At 37.4% G+C, this 17,020-nt stretch overlaps 1 protein-coding gene across 1 annotated transcript in view; it reads right to left on the bottom strand.

The window, feature by feature from the left end:
* The window catches only part of LOC120223796 (integrin beta-like protein 1), a 102,392-nt gene extending 85,681 nt beyond the window's left edge, over positions 1 to 16,711 (bottom strand). Inside the window, exons 1-2 of the mRNA XM_039222031.1 lie at positions 16,693 to 16,711; positions 14,751 to 14,897 (exon numbers count right to left, since the gene is read on the bottom strand). Of these exons, the coding sequence (XP_039077962.1) occupies positions 14,751 to 14,897; positions 16,693 to 16,711 (166 nt within the window). The remainder of the gene's footprint in view (positions 1 to 14,750; positions 14,898 to 16,692) is intronic.
* Between the last annotated feature and the right edge of the window lie 309 nt (positions 16,712 to 17,020).

Genomic DNA, 17,020 nt, shown 5'->3' with positions numbered 1-17,020 from the left:
AGGAGGGCACTTGTGGGGATGAGCACTGAGTGTTATGTGGAAACTAATTTGACAATAAACTATTTGTAAAAAAAAAAATAAAAGGGTTTGTGGGGTTTTATGCAGTGGTTCCTGACAAAAACTGAGGACTGATGGATGTGGGGGGGAGGGGGGAAGGGGCATGGAGGAGGGCACTTGTGGGGATGAGCACTGAGTGTTATGTGGAAACTAATTTGACAATAAACTATTTGTAAAAAAAAATAAAAGGGTTTGTGGGGTTTTATGCAGTGGTTCCTTTCTTTCTTTTTTTTTTTTTTTTAATGTTTCTTTATTTTTGAGACAGAGTGAAAGCAGGGGAGGGGCAGACAGAAGGAGACACAGAATCCGAAGCAGGCTCTAGGCCCTGAGCTGTCAGCACAGAGCCCGACGCGGGGCTCCAACTCAGGAACTGTGAGATCCGGACCTGAGCTGAAGTTGGCAGCTTAACCGACTGGGCCACCCAGGCGCCCCTTATGCAGTGGCTTCTAAATCCCTGCCACCTTTACTGGTATTAGGCAGCCCTTTTAGAATCTGGTCAAAGAAGCTATGGACCCTCTCAACATAAAAATATAAAAAGATATACACAACACGTTTGTATTATTTTAAGAGGTTCTTACTGCCCTGATTCTCAACCATAAACTTCCAGAGTTGCATGAATACCAGCTTAAAATCCCTTGATAGAGAATTCTAAGAATCTCTCATCACAATACAAATTCTTCAGGTTAAGGAAGCACCACAGATTGATTCTCAGAAAACAATCTATGAAGTTTGAAAGCAGGTCTAAGGTTCTGAGTAATTGAGGACCATGGAAAGCATTTTTGTGAAAAAGATATAACCCAGTATTCATACCCACGTGCTTCATAATTACACTGGAGTTCTATTTAACATGCAGATTCCCAGACACCTGGGTGGCTCAGTTGGTTAAGCAGCCAACTTTGGCTCAAGTCATGATCTCATGGCCTGTGAGTTCAAGCCCGCGTCGGGCTCTGTGCTGACAGCTCAGAGCCTGGAGCCTGCTTCAGATTCTGTGCCTCCCTCTCTCTCTGTCTCTCTCCTGCCTTCTCTCTGTCTCTCTCTCAAAGATAATAAAACATAAAAAATTTTTTAAAAATTCAGATTCCCGCCCCCACCTCAGATATACAAAATCTGGGATGGAGCAAGTCCTTGACCAAACATACCATAATGCTTTCATCTTTCTGTGCCTCCTGAGGAGACTGCCAGTATTTTCCCCTTTTCTCCAAGAGCAGACCCATCTACCTCTGCCCCACTGCTTTCCCACCTATTCAACAGAAGTCAGGAAAGGGCCCCACATGACAGTAATTTTTCTGCAACTCTCAGCACTCCCCGAAGCCTTGTTTGCTCTGTGGGAAGTAGGGCAAAGGCAGAAGTGTCCATCCTTTGCCGCAGGACTGTGTCCATTAGACACTCTGCAGAGCAGCAATTGTTAATGTGACTGCATAGTAGAATCACCAGGGAGCTTTTAAAATCCCTGATGTCTGGGCTGCATCACGCACAAATTAAGTTAGGTAAGAGCTCACATTGGTATTTCAAAAATTCTTCTTCAACAAGCTCTCAGTCCCCTCTGTGGATTCTTTAAGGACAAAACCCACCTGACTTGGATCTCTTCCAGGAAACCTTCATCATCTGAGTCGGAAATGTATAAACCATTGTTTTTCTGTTGTCTGGACACCTTCCCTCTGTTCTCATTTGGCCCCTTTTCAATACTCAGATCTGGCCAAACAGGACCTCCTCAGAGAAGGGCCCTGGCCACCTTACCCCAAACTCTACATCAGACACTCAATGTATTATCTTGATTTTCTTCTTCTAGAACTAACTGAAACTGTTTTCTTATTTAACTTCTCCCACCAAACTCACTAGAAGCTCTATGAGGGCCCTGACGTTAATTGCTTTATATTTCTTAGTCTTTCCTCAGCACCTAGACTGGTTCTAGGCACATAACACGAGGCCAATGAGTATATGTTGAATGTGCGAATGAATTAATGAATGAATGAGTGAGTAAATATTGATCTTGTTTTCTCTATTAAATTCTGTGTCCTTGAGTTCATCTACTATGTCTAGTTAAACCCTTATAATCCCTTACAATGGCATATTAAGGTTAACAAAATGATCTCATCTGTACTATCTCAAATGCTCCTCACAACAACATTTTAGAGGAAACAGAGAAGCTATAACACTATTTTCATAGCTAACATAACTGCAGGTCTATAAAGAAAAATAAAAAAGGTTCCAGGGACACACAAACAGCAAATGGGATGAACACATCTTCACTGTGAAGGCGTCCTGAGCCATCTCCCTAACTGTTGCCCCTTCAGAGCCACAGGCCCTCACAGGAAGGGTGGCCAGCTGTCTACGGCTGTAGCTACAGAGAGCAAGCCCACCAGTGGCAGTGTGTGTGAGCCTCTCCACATACACGAGAGACTGATGCCTGTCCCTTGTAACATTTGGGAACAGGGTTTCCAACGTCAGCTTGTAGCGACTCTGTTCCCACCCTTGTGTGGTCACAAGGCCTCAGGCTTCCTAGCACAACTGAGATCTCCTTTTCCAGTAATCCCTCTGGATGTTTCCCTTTATGTAGTAGGAGCATCCAAAAGAGTGTATCCAGAATCAAACTTGATTTATGCCACTTGGGTTTTGCTACTGACTCTTTCATAATTACCATGAACTACACCCAAGAGCATAAAGTTGTGCACGTCTATCTCACCACTGTGAGATAATAGTGACATTAATCACACCCAGACTTCTGGCAAACTCATCAAATGCAACAGTAGAAGACACTTTCCAGTCACCATAGACTCCATATCTACTTGCATTTTTAAAAATATTTCTCTTAAGCTCCTCCACTTAACTATTGTGCAACATAGGGCCTTAGGAGGAAATCCAGAGAAAGAAATCCTAGCAAAGAATTTAATGTCCTTGTAAAGGACTTTACATATGACCTCAAATACTTGCTGTTTCATCCTTGAGACCATGAGACCATCCAAACCTTAAATGGCTCACAACTGTACTCTGCCAGACCATTTGGTACTATTTACAAGCATCCACATGGCATGGATATTTTGAGCAACACAGAGGCCAAAATTATTTAGAAACTTAAATAAGAAGCCAAAGAATCCTGCCTTCCCTCCTTTATCCAAATAAAAGGCATCACATGAGAAATAAATATTTATGGGGAACCAATATCTCATCCATCTTAACTGTTATCTTCCAAATGAAAGGATGCCATAACTGAAGAATACGTTCTTTGTACCCACAACAGTCACTCGGCAGAAAGCAGAGCCCAGAAGAATAGCTGGGCTAGCCACCTGATTCTCATGAGGAATAGTCAGCTCTGTCTACCCAGTTAGCTATGCAAAACCAGAGAGTCTGTTGCGAAGGTGAGTCAGAAATTAAAGGCATGGGGCCCATGAGAACAGACAGAAAATGTAAGCATCCAAATGAGTCAGAAGACAGTCAAGTTCACTTACTGCAGACAGAAGCGAAAGGAGAGGGAAAGTAGCTGAAAGAAGTTAAGTCCACAGTCACCATCGTGGTTTTGCTGCCACTTTAGCCTGTGACTTGCTGGCTCAGATACCTAGCTGGTGGCATGGCCCAGACTAAGTGTAGAGTCATCCGCCCCCATACCAATAACAAATGAACTTGGCTGTGTTCTAATAAAACTTCACCTGTAAACACAGTATGCAGGCCTCTTGACCTCTGGCTGAGGGTAGACATAAGAGTTAGGGTGGTCAGTAAAAACCAGGTTGATTAACCCTTATAAACACCACCACTAATGAAAATAGGATGCATGAGTTGGCTATGTGCTATCGTATGATTATATATTGAATACATCCATTATGGGAATATTGCACAACGGCCAGCCCTATCGATTTTTAATAACATCTTATGTGTCCAAGAGGAAAATCAGAGGGTTCTGATCAGCTATATGATCTTAAAGCCTAGACAAAATGATGACATTCTGCCTCATTGGTTTTCTATTAAAAAGAAAATCTGGGGGTGCCTGGGTGGCTCATTCAGTTAAGTGTCCGACTTCGGCTCAGGTCATGATCTCGCAGTTTGTGAGTTCGAGCCCCATGTCGGACTCTGTGCTGACAGCTCAGAGCCTGGAGCCTGCTTTGGATTCTGTGTCTCCCCCTCTCTCTGCCCCTCCCCTATTCATACTCTTGTCTCTCTCTCTCTCTCAAAAATAAACATTAAAATATTTTAAAAAGAAAATCTGTAGAGTATATGGTTCCTTGAAGATTATGGCTGATATCCAGATTAGATTGTTTCACACTAGAACTATCTGGTTTGCATTTTTATATTGAACAAAATTAAGTAAATAATCGCTAGAGCACCACACTACCTCTTTCACTACGTGTTTAGAGTTTTAATAGAAATAAAAAAATAATTGTAGTAACAAAATTGTCATAGTTGTCACACATTTCATTTTAAACTCACTTAAAGAACTTGGGATTGAATTCATGTCCAATTTTCTATTTTCATTTCAAATAGATTTTGACAACATTCGTTGCAGGCCTTCTTAGGAAGTTTTCTTTGCCAAAGAATTTCACTGATTTTCAATTTATCACTTAAAAATTATGCAAAATGTAATAAAAATTGTCTATTTATTTGGATCGACTCCTATCTTTGACGCAAAATGTTCTGTTGCCATAGATAAAACATTTAAACAAGACCGTTGACTGGAACACATATAAAATTATTCATTCTCTCTTGGAAGTATTCTGGACTACAGATTAGAAAAACCTCAGGTAATTAAAAAATACTATGTCTGTTATTTTCCACTGAAATATCTTCTACCTTCCTTTAAAAATTCAAAATTCTTAACTTCAACTTCTCAATTTCTCCCTCTTCTCTAGGTTCTGTTGAATATGAAAACGGCGAGAAGAAAGGCAAGATAAAATAAAGAAGAGGAATAAGGAAGAAAGATAATTATTTACCCACTGGAAAAAGGAATCCTTAAATAATTGCCTTGTATGAGACTGTCATTTCTATGGGATTTGGTTCTTTTAAATTCTTTTCAGCAATTCACTTCAATATATTCAAATTATGCCTGTCATTTAGTGAATGCTGCTTCTTCATATAAATGAGAGACTTAACGCTGGATTTTATCAGGACCTTCCAGTAAGCCACCATTTCTGGGCATGTGCTCCTTTGGCCTCCTTCAGGATAGAAAATGTCCCAACACACAGAAGTCCCTGCACCTCATGAGAACACAGAGAAAAGATGCTGGAGGCATCATTTTTAGTTCTCTCTGGATCCCAAACTTCTTGTCTCTGTACTATCTTATAAAAAGTCATAATAAATGATACATACATTCCTGAGGTTTTGTGAAATATAGGATGCATATATGATTTGAGACATTCTAGTAAGTGTTTCTGGGTACAAAAAAAGCAAATAATAAGCAGGCTTTTCTCCTCCGAGGTGCCATCCTACCCTTAGGGGTCATTCCATGACAAAGAACTAAAAGCCACGGTAGAGAGCACAGTGTGCTCAGAGATCCGCGGAAGGCTGCCCAAGGACCCACAGGCTGATTTGTCACCATTTAACATGACAAAATACAGTCTTGTTTTTGGCATAATTTACCAGTTCATTGATATTTTCCCCATTTGGTGCATCTCTAAAAGCAGCTCCATTCCTTCTAGGTAAGGAAGAGTAAGATGTTAATTTTACAGAGTTATTTCTTCCTCTTCTTGGCTGTGGTCTTGAACAACTTTGTTTGAAATGCTGTCATTTAGCATGACTATTCCTTGAGCACCAGATGACATCCATCTAAACACTTAGAACAGAGTAAATCTGAATCCTACTTGCTGTCTTGAAATACTGTGGGGAGAACACGCTGGGTTCCCTTGTCACTTGAAAACCCTGTGCATTTCTCACTGCAGCTAACTTATAATAGGATGTTTAATTACGCCACTGAGAATTTTAAAAACACAATCAAAATCACAACAGGTGGCATGGTGCTTAATTTAAATGTTTAGAGGTCTACTCTCTTAACAAATTTTTACGCCCACAATACTGTGCTTTATTGTTTGATATAGGCACTATGTAGTAGAGCAAATCTCTAGAACTTACTTGTCTTGTGTAGCTGTAACTTTATACCCATTAAACAAGTCCCCATTTCCCCCTCCCCAGTCTCTGGCAACAACCACTGTTTTCTGCTTCTATAGCTTGACTACTGTAGACACATCTCCTGTTAAGTATCCCTAATACACACACACACACACACACACACACACACACACACACGCACAGCCTCTTGCAACAACCACTCTGTTTTCTGCTTCTATAGTTTGATTGTAGACACCTCTCGTGTTAAGTGTGCCTAACACACACACACACACACACACACACACACACACACAAATACCAAGGGGCACAAGGACATACGTAAAAGCTTGGATTACAAGTAACTTAATCTGTGAGTATTCTGCAAAATGAGCAAACATTTCTAATAAATTTTAACTTGACCAACGAGTGATGTCTTGCAATACGAGTAGTATGTGATGCCCAACAACACATGATCACAACTGAGCCAATAGTTCTTGAAATTAGCTTTGATAACCAGTGTTTTGAATTAGAAGCATGTTTCCAGAACTAATTATACTCGCAAGCCAAAGTTTTACTGTATTTGGAGGCATGGATATATTTCTGATCTTGATTGTGGTGATGACATCATGGGTGTGCACATATGTCCAAGCTGAATAAATTATTTACATTAAATATGTGCTATCTTTTGGTTTATCACTTACACTTCAATAAAGCTATAAAAAATTTTAGTACAATGATACAAAGATCCACCCTCCCAAAGCCTTTAAAATGCATTGGAGGACATTCTTTCTCTGTTCCAAGTAACATCTCTGTATACATGAATAAGAAAAATAATGATTCATTTGTCAAAAAATCAGAGTAAAAATCACATAGGTTAAAAAAATACATGCATCATGGGAAATTTCTCTGATAAAATAAAACAATAAAATTTAAAGATGTGTTTTGTCAGTAAAAGAGATAAATTATGGCTTAAATTGAAAAATCTCCAGATGGTGGGAATTTGGCATGCTATTATTCTTTGAAAGTATGTTTCTAGCTAAGGGAATTGAACCAACCTGCTTAATTCATTAATTAAAATGTACTAATTGATAAAAATGAGGACATACTTTCTATTTTCTAAAGGCTACAATATTAAAGAATTAGCTTTAATTTATCATTCTTCCTCCACTTCCCACCTTCCCTTGTGGGAGTAAACGCTTCTATGTGCTTAAGGACTAAAACATACGCAAAACCTCTTAGAACAAGTGTGATAAAAGAAATCCAAAGGGCATGCAGGACAAGTAAAAGCATGTGAGAACAGACCAAACAAAAAGATGACTTAGACACAAGGACAAATGATGATCCAAAAAGGCAAATACGGCAAACACAAGCCTCTGAATAATAATGCCTGTAGATACATCATTTGTTTGATGATTACAAAAGTCAATGAAAGGAGTTTGATAAATGGTAAGCTCATGATACTAAGAGCAAAATGTATCAGGAACTGCGGAGTATTGCACTTGTTACCATTGGTGGGTGAAGGGAACCCTTACTTTGTCCCTGGTAGGAGGGTATACTGGTACACCTTTTCTAGAGAAAATGATTTATTTGGGTAATTTTTAATTGAAAATCTTTATTACATTAGTATGCATTTAGATGTACATTCTATATCTAAGAAAATTTGTGCAAATTTTGTTACAAGAATGTAAGTTACAGCATTTAGAACTCGAACAAAGTTAGAGATGATTCAGATGTCTAATAGAGGAGGAGTGATTATATTTGCTTGCTACAACTATACTAAGGAATCTATACTATAGATACTATACTATACTATACTATACTATACTATACTATACCTTACTACCATACTAGGGAGCTTACCAACTATACTAGGGAATCCATACAATAGATACTATACTATGTTATGCTATAGATACTATATTACAACTATACTAGGGAGTTTATACTATAGATACTACACTATACTATTCTATACCATACTATGCTATAGATACTATATAACTATACAAGGGAATCTATACTATAGATACTATACTATACCATACCATACCATACCATACCATACCTTACTATATAATACCATATGTCACTACCACACTACAAGTATAGTAGGGAATCCATACAATAGATACTATACTATGCTATGCTATAGACACTATATTACAACTATACTAGGGAATTTATACTTTAGATACTACACTATACTATTCTATACCGTACTATGCTATATACTATACGACAACTATACTAGGGAATCTATAGTATACTATATCTTACTATGCTGTAGATACTATACTTGTACTATACTAGGGAATCTATACTATAGATACTACACTATACTGTAGATACTATAATATAGTATACTGTAACTGCTATACTGCAACTATACTAGGTAATCCATACTATAGATACTATACTATACTATACCATACTATACTATGATACAATACGATATGATATGATATGATATGATAATGATACTAACTATATTATACTATGCTATAGATACTATACCTATCTATACACAACTATACCTGGGAATCTATATTATAGATACTATAGATACTCTAGATTATACTATGCTATACTATACTATACCATACCATACTATACCTTACAATGCTATAGATACTATATGTCTACTAGATTAGGGAATCTATACTATAGATAGTTTACTATACTGTACTATACTATAGACACAAGATATAGTATGTTATTGGTACTATACTGCAACTATACCAGGGAATCCATACTATAGATATATTATACTATACTATACCATACTAATGATACTATACTCTATCTTACTATGCTATAGATATTGTACTACAACTATACTAGGGAATCTATACTATAGATACTATAGATTATACTATGCCATACTATTCTATACTATACCTTCAATGCTGTAGATATTATACTTCCACTATATTAGGGAGTCTATACTATAGATACTATACTATATTATACTACGCAATAGATACTTTACTACAACTATACTAGGGAATACTATGCATCAATATCAATGATTTTGCATAAAAATGCTTTCAACAATATAGTCATTACATATTGCTCAACCAATTGGCATATTAAAAGGATAAATACATGATCTAAAACAAGAGTTCTGCAGTTGGACGGCCTGTAATAAATTTTTGTATAAAAACTTGCACCTCTGGTACTTACTATGTAAAATGGCAAACTATTTAAATTTTCAATTTCTTTTTCTATAAAAAGAAGAACAATTATATGTCTGGCTCACTGTGTTTGGGGAATATTAAAAAATGATAATACATTCAATGTTCTTAGCATTTTCCCTGTTGAAGAAGTATACATGAATTCTGTTCACAGAATAGCATAAATACATCATTTGTAAACTATATACATGTTTATTGATACTGATATAATATGCATATGATTATAAATCTCGATGGTTTCTTTCTCCTGAACTCTGAGTTTAAGCATGCGTTTTTGTGCTTGCTTGTTTGTTGTAACTTCATTCACTAAATTTTGGATGTGGAAGAGTATGAGTCAGAAGTTCTATTGCAGTAACAAACAACCGTAATATCTTGGCTGCATAAGACAAGAAAGGTTTCTTTCTCACTCATGTGACAGATCCTCAGGAGTCAGCAAAGGTCTCTCCAATCCTCACTCCAGGACCCAGGCTCACAGATCAGCCACCGTCTCAAACACTGCAAGTCCCCACGCCGTGGACAGGAGAGATGGCAAATCTCTCACTGCCTCTTAAACCTCTGCTCCAAAGTGGCACACATCAATTTTGGTCACATTTTTGGCCAAAGCCAGACACCTACTCAGAAGGAGAACCTCAATAAAAATAAAAATGTATACTTAAGTCAAGATGAATTTAAAATAATGTGTAGCCTATCATAAGCCATTTCAAGTTTTTGAGCAGCACGCTGGTATGCGACTAGAGAAAGTTATCCCCTAGCTCCAATCCCAGGGAGCAGAAATTAGGATGAATAACTGTGTATCCAAATAGACTAGATGGGGGTCCTCTACCTAAAAAAAAGAAAGATCTATATAGGCAATAAGGAATAGAAATCAAGGAGCAACAGGGACTCCTGAGTGGCTCAGTCAGTTGAGTGTCTGATTGTCGATTTCAGCTCAGGCCATGATCTTACATCTGGCTCTGTGGAGACTGCTTGGGATTATCTATTTCTCTCTCTCTCTCTCTCTCTCTGCCCTTCCCCTACTTGTATTCTGTCTCTCTCAAAAATAAGTAAACTTAAACAAGAGAAGAAATCAAGGATCAACAGGATTAATAAAGAATTTAAGAGATTATCTAAATTATTCCCCTACTTTTAAGACATAATGATCACACTTAGTCACCACCAGCAGACGCAAGTAATCTAATTTAATTTCCAGTGCACAAATGCCTTCACCTAGCCCCTCAGGGGGACTACACTAAGGAGCATCAGTACATTTTGCAGGGAGAATTTTTTTTTTCTTGGCCCTTAGCAAGCGAGCTGCTGAGGCTCTCGGTCTTGAGAACCGACGGGCCTTGTAATTGCTTTCCTCACTCATGTAAGCACAGCTGCAGCTGTCATTCACAAATGGCAAAACTAATCCTTTAAAAGTTTTCATATTGGCCATTTGCTTTAAAAGATGCAATGCCAATGAGTTTTCAGAGAAAAGGGTCCCTGATCACTGGTCCGAGCATCGGACTAGCTCTCCCAAATCCTTGGTCTTCATCCTCAGAGTCCATATTTTGTTATGGTTCCCTGGGAAATCACTCCATTCACCAATACCTCCAGCTCCCTGGGAGAAGCTTGTTATTGATCCCTAAAGTATTTTAAAAAGCTTAAATGAAATAAAAAGTATCATAATTCTATACATTTATTCAACCTCTTTGTCATAAAATAAACATATATATGTAAATACATAACATACGTTAGTAGCAGTTTTCATAAAATAAACATATATATAAATCCATAACTGATACATTAGTGACTGTCTAGGAAGGTAAGAGACAAATATGTGTTTGTCAGAGTTGTCAAAGACTGATATCCACAATAATTAAAATCCACAAGAATTTTCTTGCACTAACAGAACATTAAAAAATTTAGAGTCGAATGAAAAACAACTGGAAATATGTAGAGAGTGATGCTCTCTGTGGAAGAGATACCTTATATGCTTTTCTTATTTTTCTATCATAGAATTTATTATTTTTAACAATGAATGAATAACAGTAGTGTGAGGGACGTTAAGTTTTAATCTTTGTTCCTTTAAAAGCATAATAGGCCTGGGGCGCCTGGGTGGCTTAGTCGGTTAAGCCTCCGACTTTCGCTTAGGTCATGATCTCGCAGTTCGTGGGTTCGAGCCCCGCGTCCGGCTCTGTGCTGACTGCCAGCGCAGAGCCTGGAGCCTGTTTCAGTCTCTCTGTTTCCCCCTGGAGCCTGTTTCCCCCTCTCTCTGACCCTCCCCTGCTCACGCTGTCTCTCTCTCTCTCCTAGAAATAAATAAAACTTTAAAAAAAAAAAAAAAGAAAAAAAAAGCATAATAGGCCTACTCAAGCTCTCTAATGATGACATTTTAAAGTGTTTTTTTTTGTTTTTGGCTTTGTGTGTGTGTGAGAGAGAGAGAGTATGTGTGGAGGAAGTATAGACAGGGAGGGGAAGAGAGAGAATCCCAAGCAGGCTCCGCACTGCCAACACAGAGCCCAAAGTGGGGCTCAAACCTATAAACCATTAGATCATGACCTAAGCCGACATCAGAGTCTGGATGTTCGACCAATTGAGTCACTCAGGCACCCCGATAATATTTTATTAATGCAGACAGAACAGTAGTTACCTTCTGGGGTTACTGGTGAAATGGGGCAAGTCAGAAATAAAATTTCTGAAATGAAAATTTCCTTCTACCCATACCCTAACTTTCTACTTATAACTGTTAGGGATACATATCAGAGTACGGGAAAATACCTGAGTATGGGAACAAATAATCTTGAGGACTTTGTCTTCTACATAAAGAAAATTCTAAGTAGCCAAAAAGATAAATGATCACAAAGAATGGGAATATACTGCTAGTGGGAAGGTAAAATGGTGTCACCACTTGAAAGACAGTTTAGCTGTACCTCAAAAAGTTAAACAGAGCTACTGTATGACCCAGCAATTCCACTTTGATGTGTATGTCCAAGAGAAATTTAAACACATACCTACACAAAGATTTATTCATGAATTTTCATACAACAATATTCATGATGGTCAAAAAGTAGAAATGACCCAAATGTCCCCTAAGAGATGGATGGATAAATAAATGTGGGGTGAAGGGCATGGAGGAAGGCACTTCTTGGGATGAGCACTGGGTGTTCTATGAAAACCAACTTGACAATAAACTATAAAAGAAAAAAAAAGAAATGTGGAAATCTACACAAATGAATATTATCCAGCCAGCAAAAGGAATGAAGTACATAGATAAACCCTGACAACATTATGTTAAGTGAAAGAAAGCCAGAGACAAACAGATCACATATTTTGTGATTCTACTTATACAAAATATCTAGATTAGGCAACTCCCTCAGGACAGGAAGTAGATTCGTGGTTTCTAGGGATTGAGCAGAGGAGAATGGGGAGTGATTGGTGAGGGACACAGGATTTCTTTTAGAGGTGATGAAAATGCTCTGGAATGAGGTAGTGGTGATGGTTGTATAATTGCATAAATATACTAAAAACGGGGGCACCTGGGGGACTCAGTTGGTTAAGTGATCAACTCTTGGTTTCTGCTCAGGTCATCTCAAGGTTCAGTGAGTTAGAGTACTCTGTGCTGACAGCATGAAGCCTCCTTCATCTCTCTGCCCCTCTCCCACTCATACACTGTCTCTCTCTCAAAACAAACTTAAAATAAATAAATAAATACACGAAAATCCACTAAGTTGCATAATTTAAAAGAGTGGATTTTATGGTATTTGAATTGTCTCTCAATAAAAAATTCACTTTTCCAAAAACAAAACTGCATAATGAAATGAAATTTCGGAAAAGAACGTCTTTCTCATTTTCCTCTTTCATGAACAAAATTTGTAATGATTTCAGTGACCAGTTCCTCCAAAGGCATATTTCATATTAACTTGGCTGTGTTCATGTGAGAGGTGAAATTGTTATTTCTTATTTTGATACGTGAAAAATATGGAACCCGCTTTCCTCTAGATGCACTTTTTCTTCTCCCGTGTGTACTGATCCGGAACCAAGACCACACCCGAGGCCACGTACCTTTGAAAACAGCATCAGCTTATCCAGAGCCATCTGTTTACACAATGCTCTCTCAAAAGCCAACAACCTCCTCCATGCAATGGTCATGAGTCTCAGAAATGTCAGTGGACAATTAAATGTCTCATTCAGAAAGTTTTGACCAAATATCCAAACTTTTTTTTTTTAGGAAGTGTACTCTTAATCTCATTTATCTATTTCGCTCATCCCCGATCCCATCCCTCTAGCAACCATCAGTTTATTCTCTGTAAGAGTCAGTATTTTGTTTCTGTCTCTTTTTTAATTTGCTAATTTGTTTCTTAAATTCCACATGAGTGAAATCATATGGAATTTGTCTTTCTCTGTCTGCCTATTTCACTTAGTATTATACCCTATAGATCCATCCATGTTGTTGCATATGGCAAGATCTCATTCTTTTTTTATGGCTAAGTAATATACCAATATACATACATCCATACCACTTCTTCTTTATCATTCATCCATGGATTGGTTGCTTCCATATCTTGGCTATTGTAAATAATGCTACAGTAAACACAGCTGTGCATATATCTTTCCAAATTAGTGTTTTCATTTCCTTTGGGTAAATATGCAGTAGTGGAAATACTGGATCATATGATAATGCTATTTTGAATTTTTTACATTTTTAACTAAATTTCTGTTTTCCACAGTGGCTGTACCAATCTGCATTCCCATCAACAGTGCACAAAAGTTCCTTTTTTCTACATCCTCATCTACACTTCTTATTTCTTGTCTTTCTTATTATAGCCATTCAGCTAGGTGTGAGGTGATATCTCATTGTGGCTTTGATTTGCATTCCCCTGTTGACGAGTGATGTTGAACATCTTTTCATGTGTCTGTTGGCCATCTGTATGTCATTTTGGAAAAATGTCTATTCAGATACTTTGCCAATTTTTAAATAAAAATTTAAATTTGCTTGAGGTTTTTTGTTTGGGTTTTTTTGGTTTTTTTTTTTTGTTTTTTGTTTTTTTGTTTGTTTTTTTTTTTTTTTGGTGTTGAGAGTGCAAGTTCTTTATATACTTTGGATACTAATCCCTCATGGATATATCATTTGCAAATATCTTCTCCCTCTCCCATTCAGTTACTTTTCTGTTCTGCTTGTTTTGTTTGCTTGGCAAAACTTTTCTTTTTTAATGTATCAATGAACTAAACTGAACTGAAATTGAACAGACCTAAGCTAAACTGACTGTGTATGAGCAAGTGGGTGTGGGCATGCGTGTGCACCTGCACACATACAATAGGAGAGAAAAAGAGAGAGAATATATTTCTCCATGTACTTTCAGTCATGGAAACTGGATGAACTATGAGTTCTGAAAAGACTAACCTATCCCTATTCAGGGATCTCAGCTATCTATTAAATAAAATGTATGTGATTTGAATGCATTTAACTCATAGGAAGTGGTAACAGGGCTGAGAGCCCTCACTTACCCCTTCCAGAGCAAGGTAGATCCGAGCTTCCTTGGCACTTTCTGATGCTCTCCTCTGCCGACAGTGGGCAGGAACGTGGGTGTTCACACTTCTTCCCATACCAACCTACTTTGCAGTCACATCTTCCACAATTACACTGTCCATGACCTTCACAATGAAGGTATAGAAAATATGAAAAAATAGACAATGAAGTCAGAAGTCAGAAATGAATGTTTTCTTTTCAACAGAGAATATCACAAATGAGCCAGGATCTTCATTAACACCATATTAAACATTAAAGCAAAGGCACATTTTTCTCAAGTTCTTAAATACCTGATTTACATTGATTGATCATGAGGGGTAAAGAAAAGCAATAACTCCCAAAAAGATAAATGGATTTGTAGGGCTATAAACTTGAATCCATCAAAATCCAGGTACATGAGTCTGCATTGGTCTGCTGGGGCCTAAATGGAGTATTTGACGGATTTGGTAATTAATTCATGTGGAGGAGAACCACAGGAAATTGAAAACAATTTGCTTTTGAAACCAGTCTTAACTTGTGGAGGCACCCACACTTAACTTTCATTACCTTTTTTCTACACACGACATGCTTAGTCCAAAGACTCTTAGTCTAAAACAAGTAATATCTGTAGAGTTCACATTCCCTGAAGATCAACGTAGTGAACACAAAAGAGGTCAGGAAAGATATTAAAGCTCTTGACACATGGTCACAGAGCCTGTAAAGAATTGTGATGAGCAGTGGCATGGTAAAGCAAGCAAACAAGCAAACAAACAAACAAACAAAAATGGCCTATTTTAACAATCAATTAAGTGAGCCCAAATCCTGGTCCCTACTTTCTCTAGAGTAAGGCTGGTCAAATATCAATCTCTCTGAGGTTTAGTTTCTTCATAATTTTTTAACTTTATTTATTTATTTTTAAATAAATAAATAAGAGAGTGTGCATGAGCAGGGGAAAGGCAGAGACAGTGGGAGAGACAATTCCAGGCAGGCTCTGCACTGTGGGGCTCAAACTCATGAACTGTGAGATCATCACCTGAGCCGAAGTTGGATGCCTAACCAACAGAGCTACTGATGCAACCCTAGTTTCTTCATTTTTAAACAAGATAATAATACATTATCTATCCACATTTATCAGAAAGTTCATAATATATCTTAAAATGCTACATAAAAATGAGCTATTGTTATTTTTATTTGAGTCCACATCTGTAAACAAGTAGGATTAGAAAGGAAAGCAAGAGAGATGAGCTTTTCCTAACTCCTAATCAACATTCAGATACTCATTATTACAGATGCAGAACACTGTGGATTTCTATAAGTGTTGCAAAAAAATGCATGAAAGATTATAAAGGAAGTGGAATTATACTTTAAGTAAATTGAGGATAATCCTGATGGATGAAAATCCATGCTCTTTGTTTTGGGCATCTGATATTAATATAAACCATACAATATGGAAACTGTTCTTCAGTGAAGACTAGCCTATTTTCTCAATAGTCCATGAGGTGTGTGGCCAGATATCTATCATCTGAGTTGGAGAACTGGACAATCCACATATCTGGAAGCTTGTTACCACCTATTAACTTGGTTCTTCATGGAACGAATCTTAAAGTCATAGGTCAAAGTGGAATGAGATATTAGGGATCACTGAATTCAGATTTTGCATTCAATGCAATTACAATCCAATTTAACATACATTTATTGATCACTTACTATGTAACAGACTCTAAACAACAAATTCTGTTGTCTGTAATACTCTGCCTTTGAGCTCATCATTTTAAAGGGAAAGAAAATTAAGATTGCTAATAAATATGTATGACATGTCAATGGGATCATTTAAACCTTCAAACATAAGAGTTTCTATTACACTAGTTTATCCTATGGGCAATTATATTTCAGAGGTTGTTGGGCTTTGTGGCTTTTCGCCATTATCCTAGAAGTTCCTACCCTTCTTCTCAACTCTCATGTAATTTAGAACAAAATTTCCAAACAGAGCCACATTGTAAAAGCATAGATGAATAGCAATGCTAAAACAGATTTCAACATTTAAAGTACAATTGATCCTGGTTTTTATAGAAGCCAATGGCTTTGAAATTCTTGGAGACAAGAGGTCTCATTTTGAGGACGGTCAGATCTGTCATGAGGATATTGAACAAAGTACAGAACAAGCTGCCATTTGTGAGACACGAGTTGACACTTTTAACAAGAACAGTGAACAACGGGGTAATAGTGAAAGGGGAAAAAAAGCTTTACTCCTAAAAGTCTGAAGTAGCTG

Source organism: Hyaena hyaena, unplaced genomic scaffold, assembly GCF_003009895.1.
Source record: "Hyaena hyaena isolate Hyena2069 unplaced genomic scaffold, ASM300989v1 scaffold_1037, whole genome shotgun sequence".
In the NCBI taxonomy this organism is placed as follows: domain Eukaryota; kingdom Metazoa; phylum Chordata; class Mammalia; order Carnivora; family Hyaenidae; genus Hyaena; species Hyaena hyaena.
The sequence above is the reverse complement of the archived record's forward strand: the minus strand, read 5'-3'. Positions and strand labels throughout refer to the sequence as shown.